The sequence below is a fragment of the Leopardus geoffroyi genome, chromosome X (assembly GCF_018350155.1).
Source record: "Leopardus geoffroyi isolate Oge1 chromosome X, O.geoffroyi_Oge1_pat1.0, whole genome shotgun sequence".
Taxonomy (NCBI): Eukaryota; Metazoa; Chordata; class Mammalia; order Carnivora; family Felidae; genus Leopardus; species Leopardus geoffroyi.
Window position 1 is genome coordinate 99622171 of NC_059343.1, and position 14726 is coordinate 99636896.

The 14726-nt window shown below is 39.4% G+C and overlaps 1 protein-coding gene across 2 annotated transcripts in view; it reads right to left on the minus strand.

Annotated features, from left to right (window-relative positions):
- Positions 1-3535: 3535 nt before the first annotated feature.
- The window catches only part of LAMP2 (lysosomal associated membrane protein 2), a 35917-nt gene continuing 24726 nt past the window's right edge, over positions 3536-14726 (minus strand). The window contains exon 9 of one of the 2 annotated variants that reach the window (XM_045472273.1): positions 3536-4984. In XM_045472273.1, the coding sequence (XP_045328229.1) occupies positions 4845-4984 (140 nt within the window). In that variant the 3' untranslated portion in view covers positions 3536-4844. Of the gene's footprint in view, positions 4985-10562; positions 13080-14726 lie in introns of those variants that run through there. The other variant, XM_045472274.1, reaches the window with a different exon arrangement.

Sequence of the window (14726 nt, forward strand, 5' to 3'; positions counted from 1 at the left end):
TTTAAGAGAAAACTTTCTTTCTACCCTTAGCAAATACAGGAGAGCTGGAATCTGCAAGTCAGAGCTAGACAGTTCTAAGGGAGAGGTAATCGAGCAAGCTGACTCTAGGCCACATTGGAACATATGCTTTCTAGACGAACATATAGATAAGATAGTAAAGAAAGATGTGGATGAAGCTTCTTCCTTTTAAACAAAATTTAATAACAAACTAACTTTATTCAAGGTTTAGGCTTCATTTTCTTAATCCATGGAACATTTCTGAAGTGAAGGCAGATCTTTGGAGACTTTGGGTTTTAGTTAGAGATAAAACCACTTGATAAAATAAACATCTGCCTTAGGCTAATAACAGGTATGCAAAGCAGCCATTTGGGCCCTGGAGGAATACAACACTGTGCTTCCAAATCAAAGGGCAATTCACCAGCCTAGCCCATCAAGCAGGCCCTGGGATGAATGGTTCCCAGTACCTTACTCCAGAAGCCAGAGTCAGTAGAGGTCCCTACAGGGATACAAGTCTATATCAGTATCAACAAATTTATATCAAGATCAACAAATTTACAGTATAATCCCAGTCCAGCTTTGGCTAGGCATTCCTCTTACCGATGTCACTTCAGGGCCCACTAGCCTCTAGAGTTAGCACTTGCTGCTGCGTGAATAGAGAAATCAATACATTAAAAATGTCAATTGGAACTTATTAGTATAGGGAATGGGAGACTGCAGGAGGCACACGAAGTATATAAGTTTTGGGTTGGTTTTTTTTTGAGGATGAATTAACTTTCTGAACAAGTAAAGGCTCAAGGGAAAAAAAATTCTAAATCATAACCCTAAAAAACCATATGCCATCCTATATCAACACTTTTTTTAAAGCTGAAGATTTTCATTCATCCTTCAGCATAAATGTCAAGTCTGAGATAATCAATGTAGTCCAAACTCCAGAAGGCAAAAAAAAAAAAAAAAAAAAAAAAAAAGAAGACATCCTTATTAAAATACAGTAGCCACTAACAGTGATGAAAACAGCCAGACTTTTGCTATTAAGCACAATATTCTGAAGCCATTTCTTACTTTCTTTTTTAACAGAAAAATACTAAACAGACTTAAATAATCATGATTAGGAGGTGAGGAAAAGAAGTCTTAATGAACCAAATTTTATGCTTGCCACCAATGAAAATGAATTCATTATGTTCTTGAATTTATTTCCTGAAGCAAGTTAAATTCTCGAACAGCCTTGATTTTGCAAATAACGTCAAACAAAGTAAGCAAAATGCCAGTAACCGCAACATACAAAATTATTCTTCCGTAGAAATGCTTTCATAATTGAATCCAGAGGCTTAAAATCATTATTTACTAAAAAACATACTCTAACCCACAATTTTTCTTCCAATTACATTTTAACAAAGGAAGAAAAAAATAGAAAAAAGAATGGTCCTAATACATTTTTTCTTAAATAAGTGCTACTCATGCCCAAGTTAGCTAGCAATTCACTGAAGTTAGTCTGCATATCTTCAACAATCAATTGCACAGCATTTCCTGGCACCTCGCCAAGGGAAATGTAACTTCTGATGGCAAAAAAAGCACTAGATTTAATTGATTACACAGACTGATAACCAGTACGACTTTTCCTTCTTCCAATCATATAAGAGATAAAGACAACAATTATAAGGAAGCCCAAGGCCACACCCACTGCAACAGGAATAAGAAAGTTGAGGTCAGAGTCAGCAGAACATTCTTCAGCTGTTAGAAAAGAACAGACAGAGAGCAAGGAAATTAGTAAGGAATGCAATTAAGCAGAAATGAGCCAACAAGAAACAAGCATTTCGAAAGTGAATGTAGATTAGTGTTTAATAGCATTACCCCCACGTCCTTATCTTCTTGATATTCACCCAAATATCTCTAAGGAACTGATCCTCCGATATCTCTCATTTTCACTTCATCTCAAATCACATCTAATTCCTCAGTACAGAAAGCAGAAGTTAAGGGATGAACAAGAAAAGAACTGTACTTGCCTAACACGGGAAATTTTTCTGTTTGTCTAATGGCACCAGGAAAAGAGCTGTCATCTGCACTTAACACACCGCCTGTGTGTTTTCCCACTCCCTTTCTCCCTTGCCACAACTATCATCAAAATAGAAGTAAGAATTCTGTAGGAGTAATACAATTTAAGTTAAAAAGGACTTTGGATCAAGAAAATGCAGCATAATGTTTCTTTCACACAGGTATCAGGTAGTGAACAGTGGCCTGGAAGAATAGTAGAACCTGAGACATGGCAGTCCATTCCAGGACCACCAGGAAGGCAATGTGTGGTGTAGGTTTTGAGCTGTGGATTCAGACAGAGCCGAGTTCGAATCTCGACTACTTCAATAAGGACTTAAAGGATCTTGGTCAAGTTATTTAAACTGGGCTTCACTTTTCCTCATCTGTAAAAGGGGGATAATAATACCCGTATTTTAGTGAAAGGGGAATAATAATACCTGTATTTTAAGGTATTTGAGGATTAAATACAATTGGATTTCTAAAGCATCTGACACACATCAGGTGGTCAACAAGTATTCATTCCCTTCTCTTTTCCTCCCATGTTTATGATCCCATCCAAGGTTTAGGTTTTGAAGCAGCAAGTAGGGATCAAAATAAGAGTGTTCACTATATTTTTATTGGAAAAGCCAATATTCAGTGCCTTCAAAAAGTACTTAAAGTTGGTATCATGTGTTATTTATTGAAAGTAGTTAGTAGAGAAGCTCAAAGTGCCCCATTCTAATGTCACAATTTTATGTTTAAACTAGTTTTACTATTGAGTGACTAGATTTCCTTGGGACAATTTTGATCAAAATGCTAATAATGGTTTAACCTCAGTGAAGTCACCCTCTTTTCTGTAAAATTATAGGGTGGGGCGCCTGGGTGGCTCAGTTGGTTAGCATCCAACTCCTGGTTTCCGCTCAGGTCATGATCTCATGGTTCAAGCCCCAAATCGGGCTCTGCACTACAGCATGGAGCCTGCTTGGGATTCTCTCTCCCTCACTCTGCCCCTGCCCCTCCCCTGCTCATGCTCTCTCTTGCTCTCAAAAAAAAAAAAAAAAAAAAAAAACCCACAAAACTTTAAAATTATAGGGTTAGAGGGGAGCCTGGGACTTCAGCTCAGGTCATGCTCTTGTGGTTCGTGGTTCAAGCCCCGTGTCAGGCTCTGTGCCGACAGCTCAGAGCCTGGGGCCTGCTTCAGATTCTGTGTCTCCCTCACTCTCTGCCCCTCCCCCACTCATGCTCTGTCTCTCTCTCTCTCTCTCAAAAATAAACAAACATTAAAAAATTTAAAAAATAAAATAAAATAAAATTATAGGGTTAGAGTAAATAATCTTTAGGGTCCTTTCCAGTATAAACCTAATGCGATTAACACGACATATTTGGTGTGATTTATGGTTGAGTAATACCTTGCACTTTTTCCTCTAATTTTACCTTTTATTCCTCTTGTGTTTTTGTCATTAATTAAAAAAAAAAAAAAAGACAAAACAAAACAGAAACCAGTTGCTAAAGGTACTGAGTACATGAATTTCAGTAATGACCATAGCTTTTATTGGAAGGATTTACTATATTTCACTGAAAGCCTTCAGACACAGATGGCTGGGTACGAAGATACTGTCATCAGCGAGTTACAGAAATTCTGAACAAGCCAATATATACACAGAATGAATTAATAAAATAATCACTTCAGTGTGAATGTCTTCTCCCGTCCATCGGTTAAACTTCCTTCTCATTTGTCTATACATTCAATATGCACGCTGTACTTATAATGAGCAGTATGCTTCAATAGGGGCTGATTATCTAGCTCATTTTAATGCCAACAGCTTCTCTCTACCCCCCATCTATGCTCTGCCCCACGGGGGCCTTCTCGAAGAAGCAAGAGCCTAGTTGCTATGCTTCAGTGCCTCCCTTCTGAGATTGCTGTTAGCTTACATTTTATAAGTACCAGTCTGATGACAACACTAAATAGATTTTAATGCTCTAGAGATCAACAAGATGAGGTAGAGAAACACAACACAATCTGTCCTAATTAGTTCATAGAATATTTCTATCTTTCAATGCTAATCAGGCATCCAAAGGAAAGAAAAACACAAGGAAAAACAAGGCAAGTGGTTAAATACGCTTGAATCTTTTCAGTCTATGTTGCAGAAAAAGAAGCAGTTTTTTTTTTTTAACTTTAATTCTGAAGCCAGTTTAAAGTTCTGTTGTGGTCTCTTGGGTCTGTTTTTCACCCAGGGAAAAGTCACAAGCCTGAGATCCTGGCTTCATCCTTAAATCAAACTCAAAGAAAACAGCAAGTCACATAACCTAAAAAATGTTGATGGTCCTGAGGACATTCGACTAAAAACCAAGTTTGAGCATATTTGATGGGCATTTATGTCACATCGATATTTATTGAATGAACTATATGCAAAAGTACTGTGATGAGTTTAAATCAGGATAGTTCTAATATTAAAACAGAACACCGGTAGTGAAACAGGATTTATTAATTCCATTAAGAGACAGCTACATATTTTATTCTTATAATGGCCAGGTTAATAAGTTTAAGGCATCTGAGGTTAGGATCAAAATTTGGCCAAGGCTTCTAAAAGGGTAGACCTTAACACACCACACACCAATGTTTTTAACCAGTTTGTCTTCAGGACCAGTAAATACAGTATTTAATTTTAAGCTGATAAAAGAGAATAGTTTTTATTCATAAAGACTTATCTCTAAATGCTGGGACTGATTTCAAAAGTTTCAACACATCAGTCTTAAGAGAGTAACGTGTTTCAAAATTGAAAGGCAAAAAAATCTTATGTGCATGTATTTTTATATAATCAATCAAACTACAGGTTCTAGAATTGCTCATATCCAGCGTGATGGCGCTTGAGACCAATAAAGTAAGCCAGCAACACTAGAATAAGTACTCCTGCCAGTGCTGCTCCCACCGCTATGGGCACAAGGAAGTTGTCGTCATCTGCACTGCAGTCTTGAGCTAGACATGGAGAAAGGACAATTGAGAACAGAAACAGTGACAAAATTTCAAATCTGCAAACGTTAGGTTAAAATGACAGCACTTCCTGACACGCGTATTTGTCTCTGACGCCAAGGGAACAAGTCACTGGCACTCCTTATCAGCAAATGAGATGTTCCACCAAAGCGATTTTCCAAATAACCAAATCGTACACTTTTAAGGACCTCCCCCGCCCCCCTGCAAATGCAGTCATTTTGGATGAAAGGTACATAAACTGATCACATACACTTCCCAGGTTTCTGAAACGGAAGATAATGATCCACAGAATGAATCTTTCCTTGATGACCAGGCTGTGAGCTTTCAGAGGCCAACTGTTATAATGTAGAAGCAGCAGAGTGCCCAGAACACTGCAGATTGTGAAGCATTAATGCAAGGAGCCAACTGAACAGCCTTACAAAGCAGACATATGAACTCAACACGTAGCAACCTGAGGTCATTGAGCAGAAAGGAGAAGCTGACCCTGATAGCACAGCTGCCTGCCTCTGGTGTGAGTCAGACAAGAAAAGCAGGGGTTAGGATCTCAAAATGTGCTGTGATGGGGCGGCAGCCCACAAAGGGCCATGGAAGTGTTTCAGAGGCACACTCAACTCGGCCTTGTTACACAAGGCATACTTTGAAAGGGGTGACACTGGTGACTGAGGAATGAGCAGGAACCGGGGCGCCTGCGTGGCTCAGTCAGCTGAGCGTCAGACTCTTGATCTCAGCTCAGGTCATGATCTTGTGCTTCGTGAGATCGAGCCCCGTGTTGGGCTCTGTGCTGAGAGCACAGAGCCTACTGGGGATTCTCCCCTGGCTTCTCCCTCTGCCCCTCTCCTCCCTCTCCAAAAAAAATTTATGAGTAGGAATTAACCATGCAGATAATGCGGGAAGGGCATTCCAAGTATATGAAACAGCACAGACCAAAATACGGAGGGCAAGAAAACATGGCATTTCAGGGGAAATGCAAGCAGGTCGGCATAGCTAGGATAGATCAAGAGGTACTCTTGGCTGGAAAAGCAGCAGAAAAAGGACTCCAGGACCAGCTCACAAAGGCATTGTATGCTCTAGGTAGCCTGGCCTCATACTGATGGGGGGAAAAAACAGTGTAGTAAGATTTTAACCAGGATATTGTTTTGGAAGTTACGGCAGCTGCAGGACTGGAAGTGAGGAGGCCAGAAGACCTTGCTAGAGGCCAGAAGACCAATAATATGGTCCCCAACCGGGTTAACGAAGCACAGATACAGAAAGGGACAGACTAGCAATCCAATGAGAAGGCAGAATTGACCACACAGATATTGGGGGTGTGGTAGGAGGTAATAAAATGGCTTTCAATTCCACACCTGAGTGATTATGTAGATACCGGTGCAATTCATCATGATAGGGAATACAGGAGGGAGAATCTGTGCATTCAGATTTGTTTGTAGTTATTTTTATGTGTGTGGCCTGGGTTTTTTTAATTTATCTATTTTATTTTTGTGAGTGTGGGCAGGGTGGAGAGAAATATGTGGAAGAGGGAGATGGTCAGTTTTGGATCTTCTGGGTTTAAGATGCCTGCCTGTGTCCCAACCGAGTGGTTGATGAACCTAAGTGACAATAAAAACCAGGGACACGTTTATGTCTCAGCAAGGGCAAACAGAATTTAAAAAGGACCAGAGACAAAACCCTTGGGAACACTAATATTTGAGGAATAAAGGAGCAAGGAAAAGAAATAGAAAAGGCATGTAGAAAGCGGTGCCACAGAAGCCAAGGAAGGAAACAGCTTCAATCAGCATGGAAGAATAGTGAAAAACATTAGAGAACCTACTGGATCTCTAGCAATACGGAAGGTGTTGGCTGTGAGTCCAATTGCTATAGGTTTAGGAGCAAAAGGAAAGTGATCGGTTGGGAGATCAACGACTTGGGATGGGGAACAGTCAGTAGTCGTTCTGACAAGTTTAGAAGAAGAAAGGACAACAAGGAAGTAGGTAGTTAGAAGAACAAAGGCTAGCTTTAGGGTGGAAGAGACTTAAATACAGTCTGTAGACCAAGGGAAAGAGCCATTAACAATTGACTGAAGACGGGGCGCCTAGGTGGTCCAGTGGGTTAAGCGTCCAACTTCAGCTCAGGTCATGATCTCACGGTTCGTGGGTTTGAGCCCCACGTCGGGCTCTGTGCCGACAGCTCGGAGCCTGGAGCCTGCTTCGGATTCTGTGTCTCCCTCGCTCTCTGCCCCTCCCCCACTCACACTCTGTCTCTCTCATTCTCCCTCAAGAATAAATAAACATTAAAAAAAGTTAAAACAAACAAACAAACAAACAACAACAAAACAAACAACTGACTGAAGACAATGGTACAAAGTCGCCTAGGAGGCAGGTGAAATGGGATCCTGGAAGCACCGAGCAGGAAAAGAAAAGCTACTGAGAGTGGAGAGGAGGAAGCAATGGTACAGATGGAGGGACACCTGCAGAGGAAGGCAGCTGGGATGTTGAACCATCACTTCTACTTTCCATTTCCTTGCCTCTTACTGCCCTAGCTTGCAATCTACCAGGGTTTGAGAAATCAGATAATTAAGCTCGTTAGAACTGTGTCGAAATAAGAATGGACAGGCTACAAGGCAATTCTGATTGTGCCTACATTTAAGAAATGGGCCAGGCTTTTGCTAGCCTCTGGGGCAATAACTGGGAACAGGATGCAATCCTGGAGTTTATGGACTTTATGGTATCGGCTTTGGCTGCCAGCTCAATGATCTTTTTTACTTGCTTCTTGGTTCTGTTAGAGATCCAGATAGCTGAGATTGCCAGATATGACTTGTGAGTATATGGGCAGGAGCACCCGATGAGCTGACTCCTCCCCTTCAATTTCCCAAATTACCACCCAGCATATAAACTATGAGGTGACGTGAACCATAAAGTATTATGCCTTGGATGTAATATAACTTGGTTTTTAAAAAATTCATTAGCAGATTAATTTCTTATTCTGGCAACGGATTCATAGTCCTCTCTTTCCCAAATTGGGTATTTGACCTAGTATTGAAACGACTTTCATAAATACTGCCAACAAGGCTTTCATGTAAGACAAATATTCCCAGAGTAGATCAAAAAGGCAATTCCACTAATACAAAGACCTTTCTAGATGCTGTCACTTACTTAAAATGCTCTCAATTAGTATGTGAAGTATTAATTTATAATAACTATTGATTTTACGAATTCAGCCTTTAAAAATTCTTTAGGTGATGGAAAGAAATTTTGGAAAACAGTAATTTTAACAGGATCACATCCTGAAGGAAAGAAAATCTCTCAGGTCATTTTGACCTGATATATTTGCAAAATGTAGACTTGAGACCCATACTGAAAATATTTCTGGAGAAACAAAGAGTGTATTTGTGGAAGAGTTCAATAATTAATTACAGAAGCACTGAAGATTTTTAAAGATAAAAAGGTTTCACGGCCGCTGAAATTTCAATGAAAAGTTTCATATAGACTAAAAATTCTATTAATCCTCAATTTTCCGTTAGCTCAGAAACTTTTCAAAAACTATTTTCAGCGTGCAGTTTTCAGTCGGAAAGCTGAGATATACATTTGTGACAAAATATAAAACAAACTCATCTTAAAAACCAACTGTCTCAAAATTTCTCTTTGGAAGAATCAGCATTAAGAATCATATTTTTTTAGGGGCGCCTGGGTGGCGCAGTCGGTTAAGCGTCCGACTTCAGCCAGGTCACGATCTCACGGTCCGTGAGTTCGAGCCCCGCGTCGGGCTCTGGGCTGATGGCTCAGAGCCTGGAGCCTGTTTCCGATTCTGTGTCTCCCTCTCTCTCTGCCCCTCCCCCGTTCATGCTCTGTCTCTCTCTGTCCCAAAAATAAATAAAAAAACGTTGAAAAAAAAATTAAAAAAAAAAAAGAATCATATTTTTTTAAAGCAATTTTTAATGTTTATTTTTGAGAGAGAGTGCACAGGTGCACAAGCAGGGAAGGGGCAGGGAAAGAGGGGGATAGTGGATCTGAAGGGGCCCCCACACTATCCGCAGAGAGCCCGATGCAGGGCTTGAACTCACCAAAGGAACCGTGAGATCATGACCTGAGCCGAAGTCGGAGGCCTAACTGACAGAGCCACCCAGGTGCCCTACGAATCATAGTCTTATGTGACACCTAATTATATACCTTTTAGATCTACAAACTGTTTGAAGTGTATCACATGAATCTGAAGATACTTGAAGCTACTCAGTATTACCCAAACATGTCTATACTAGTTGTCAAAAACAAGATATGGTAATTATTGATGCAGAAAGCTAGTTACCAGAATAAAAGAGATGGGTGGGAGCAAGAGGAGCCCAAGATAATTTTACATTATCTACTTAAAGAAACAAAGATGAAATGCTAAAATCTTAAAAAAAATATCTGAGTCTTTCTTACAAGAATTCCTCCTGAAAAGTGCAAGAAGCTTCAGATGGTATATTTTACGCTGTATATAAAGTATGCTCTTGATTATATCTAGTAGCTTCTTTTCAGATTTGTTCTAAAAATACTCAAAATTTTCACTGAAATGGAAACTATCACTCAAAGAAATCAAGAGTAACAGGATTTTAAAGCCCTCAGCCCCCAGATGAAGAAATGGAGACCCCAGAAGTTAAGCAGCTTGGCCAAAGTCACATGGCAGCTAGTAGCTGGAAGTTGTGACAATTAACTGGCAGTCACATGGCTGAAGTGGGCAATCCAGAGGAAAGTTAGGTTGGCAACGCCAGGTTGCCAAGTTTTTGTGTGTGCTAGGTGACTGGGAGGCGAGGTGAAAATTGGACGATTCAAGTATTTTAGGGTGATCCGAGAAAGTGATTGCACCCAATCTTATTTTGGTTCAGATCAATAGCTGGGTTTGTATGGCTGCAATGTACAGCTACTATCTATAGATATTAAATATCAGCCTCAACTTAGGGAGTTGAGAAAAGTGAACAAAGAGGGGCACCTGGGTGGCTCAGCCGGTTAAGCATCCGACTTCGGCTCAGGTCATGATTTCACAGTTCATGAGTCTGAGCCCCACATCAGGCTCTGTGCTGACTGCTCAGAGCCTGACGCCTGCTTCGGATTCTGGGTCTCCCTCTCTCTCTGCCCCTCTCTGTCTCTCTCAAAAATAAACATTAAAAATCTTTTTAATAAAAATAAAGGAAAAAAGAAAAGTGAACAGGGAGATACTCTAAAGCTCTTCCTATGAAATAAATATTCCAGATCACTGGTTCTCTAATTGGCTACATGCCAGACCTTACTGGAGCGCTTACACACACATACGCACACGCACGCACACGCACGCACACGCACACCCAGACCTGCTAAGTGAAATCTTCTAGGAATTGAGGCTGGCATGTGAATTTTTCTAACAAGCTTCCCAGGTGATTCTTAATCTGTAGCCAGCCCAGCATCAGTACAGACTGATGCACGGGACCACTCTTCCAGATGGTAATACACAGAATATTTTGGAAATAACTTAGTTCCACTTCTAAGCTTTTCTAAAGTTTTCCCTTTTGGAAGAAATCGTCATCATAAAGTATACAAAAGTTTTACTTTAACCAACGGGAAAAAATGTGAGCAAATTTCCTTAAGAAATAAAAGAATCTTTATTGTTTGTTTTAGAAGCAGTATGTTGAGCAAATTGGACAGGCAAATATCTAAACACCATACATCAACTAGTGGTTTAAACATATGAGAAAAAAACATGAAAAGTATTTACATGGACCAGTTTCTTTATACAAATGCTAAAACATGAGAAACACCTAGAACCAAATAGCATGTGAGACCAGCAAGGTGTAAACCCAGTACAAAGAACAAAACTACAAAAGGTACAAAGAACATGTGGCTATAGGAAGTAATAGTGTAAGTAAGAGGATATAAACTGGCCCATGTAAAATACAAAAATATTCAATGAAGTCAGATTTTCTACAAAACAGTGCTAATTAGAGGTATTTTAATATGAATTAGGTATATAATCTAAATGTAAAAACTTTTAGAAACATCAACAGCATTAAGCAAGCGCCACCCACTTGTGCTTCCGGTTTTTATTTTCAAATAAAAAGCTGCTTTATTTTGACTCATGAGAAATATCTAACGCCCATTTTCTTATAAGCATTATCTATTCATATAAGGTTAACAATCCTACACCAGAACACTATTTAAAGTAAAAAATAACTTTTAAAAATCAGATTTATATTTAGTCTTTAAAAAGTGCCTTAAGCTGGCAATGCAGCTCAATGTAGCTTTAAGGGAGGGGCTGGCCAAGAATCTGATTCTGAGCCAGTAAGAGTTTCAGGCTACTCTAAGCAGAGAGCAAATCTAAGTGGGAGAAAGTATTTGCCACTCCAGCATAACTCGAAAGATACCTATAGACATACACATGCTAACATGCAATTGCCTGTGTGTGTGTGTGTGTGTGTGTGTGTGTGGTGTATACAGCCAGACTACCAAAGTAATTCAACATCAGTCATAGTTTGGAACCCACGTATCCCATTTTCTAGTGAATGTGGGGGCATATAATCTCCCACTGCAAAATCACAGGAACCTCCCTTCCATATATGGCTGCATATTAAAAACTTTTAAATATTTGCTCAGCCATTCCAATACCAAAAAAAAAAGGTCTCCTAGAGCAGTGAAAACTACCTGATGTGTTAACTATCAAGCTGAAATGTTTTGCTTTCTCATATAAACATTAGGCAGTGCATGATAAGTGGACAATTGGTGCATCTCTCCAGGGCACAAAACTGAACACAAAGTACATGAATTAGTAATGATTCCACCATAATGAACAATAATAACGTTAAGTTTTGATTAGCACAGAACCATTTAAATGTGAAAGTCAAATTAGTAAATGCTGTAGCAATCGATGCAAGCTGGAAGAAAGCAGAACTTTTTAATGGACTAAGAGAAGACCAAGACTTTTAGGTTAGGTGCGAGTTACTTTCTAAGTGTAAGTGCACTTCTTTGTCTGGGTTCTAGGACATCCTGGCATTTCTTCTTTAAGAAAAAGAGAAGGAAAGGAAAGGAGAAGAGGAAAAAAAACACAAGAAAAGAAAGAGCATACTACCACCGAGAAGCATACTGCAAGGCTAAAGAGAAACCACATTGATTTCTGCACTGCGTGTAGAGGCCAATTTACAGGTACAAAGGTCTAACGCCCCAAACTGGCACTGCCTAGCAATTATCTCTAAAGCACCTAGAAAATGGATTGAAATGCCCAGTTGGAATAGTCTTGTGTCTTGCCATTAAAAGATTGAAAGAAACCCACTTTTTTCTTTAAAAAAAAAAAAAAAGGATTAAACAAGATTAACACCTATTCCAAAATTTATACAGCTTTTGTATCTTTTGTCATTACAGCCACATTAAATACAAATGTATTCAAAAGGCATTAGAAAAGCATTCATCGCTAAGAACATAATACCAGACCCTGTTCAAATCTATTGGCATATCTCTCATAGGTCAAATATGCAGCAATGCCAAGGTAGCTAAGTTAACCTGCAAACAAAATCACAAAAAAATGCAAAAGGAGCAAGTACAAATCCACTGTAGGATGCACTGTGTCAATTTTGACTCCATGTAGGAAAAAAAAAAATCTCTTTTTGAAATCTGTTTCCTGAACTGTAGATTGCTCACCAGAATACCTAGAGCAAATATGCAGAAATACTAATTCAAGACAATAGAGTAGAACCAATAACCCAGGTGATTTCACACATGCTTTTTTGCCGTGGAAATAAGTTTTAAATTCCTTGGCTGGGTGGGGGAAAGACCCAAAATCACGTGATTAATGTGTAGTTTATAGTTTTGAGGGGGGGGTTCTATTTATTTAAGTTCGAAATCCCCCACACCACCCATTCTAAGATCAGAACTGCAACTAAAATATACCTCAAACTGAACAGTATTGCATGTTGGAACTTGTACTTGCTTTGTTATTTTGTAACAGAGATCACATATGGATCAGTATTACAGAGTCTGATATCCGGCATAGCTTTTTCTTCTGCCAATTAGGTAAGCAATCACTATAACGATAATCAAGCCTGAAAGACCAGCACCAACTATAATTGGTATTAGAATGGTGTCATCATCCAGCGAACACTCCTGGGCTGTAGGTGAGAAAAAGTGTGTGACAAATAATGAGTATAATCAAAAATGAATGTCCAAAAGTAAAAGATGTTGATTCAAAAGTCAGAAACGCTCTTACGAAATCAACGTTAAGTAACTAAGACAGGTATATTGTAATGATAAAGCTACAGAAAATTATGAATTGCTCTAGAATTAAAATCCTAAAACTTACTGGTCTTTTCTTTCGTGTGTGTATGAATATAGGTATTCACGTATATGAATACATATATACTCCTTTATATCTCTGAGTAAGCACATACACACGTGTACGTGTTTCATATTTCAAGTCCTTTCCAAAATAGAGGAATGTTACTTTACCAGAAATGAAGAGAGCTAATCCAGCTCATTTCTACATGGCCAGATTAGCCTCTTAGTGGTAGAGTCTTTTAGGAAATTGAGCACAGATCAGAAAGGTTTAATCATGGGATTAGAACCGTGCTGGCTCTGGAATCCTTTAGAGCAGAGAGCAAACTATAGCCTGGAGGCCAAATCTGACCCCAGAGCTAAATATGGCTTTTCGACATTTTTAAATGATTTAAAAAAAAAAAAAGAGGAAGAAGAAATTTTGTGACACATGAGAATTATATGAAATTCAGATTTCAGTATCCATAAATAAAGTTCTATTGGAACCCAGCCACACTCATTTGTTTATTGCCTGTGGCTGTTTTCATGCTACAACAGTAGAACTGAATAGTTGTGACAGAGCCCATATGGCCTCCAAACTTAAAAACACTTACTGTCTGTGCCTTACAAATACACTTTGCAGATCCCTGACCTAGAGTGTATGATTTTAATGACTACAGAAGTCAAGAGACTGGGACCTCTTACTAATTTGTGTGTGTTTACTGCATTTATCAACCTGCCCAGGGCTGGCAGCCCACACGGGCTAGCTTGTCTATTTCTGGAGAGTAGTCCCATCCAGTACAATCCAATCAACACTCTTTTACCTTACTGCAAGTCTATTTCCTCCTCCTCTACAGTCAAGTATATCATATTTATGGGTACCCATGGTCAAGAACCTAGCTCCACGAGTACATTACACATCCATTACCAGGATTAAATGCTGTATATTCCTTTGGGTACCATTTTTAACTCTACATACAAAAAAAACCAAAGTTTCAGATCCGAGAAGGAACGCAGCCCATGTCTATCTCTATTACAGCTGACTAGCTAAGCAGACCCGAGCTGCTATCACACTGAAAATGATTTTCAATTCTAAACACAAATCTGGGCCTAAAATTAGGGTAACAATGTAGGGGAGCTAGATAAAGACTCAAAAATAAAACTATGAAAGGATCAAAATAATCGTAGTACATAAGCAAAACTGACAAGGGAAAAGGAAGGCTTCAAAACAATTTCTAAGTGTGATTGACCTCTCCGGTCACGAGAATGGTGGGATAAAGGCCCCCCACTTACCCTAGCCTAACCAGGTCAGGCAGGGGGATTCAGCACCACTGCAAAAGCAGTTCAGGGGCTCATGGCACATTTGCTTTTAAACACAGCTTCCACATTTCCTTCTAAACCAGAGAATTAATTGTTAAAAAGGATGCAGACGGTTTGAATGGCTCTGCTCAGCAGAGCTGTGATCCACAAACCCCCAATTTTAGGTAATCAGTCTAAAAGGACAA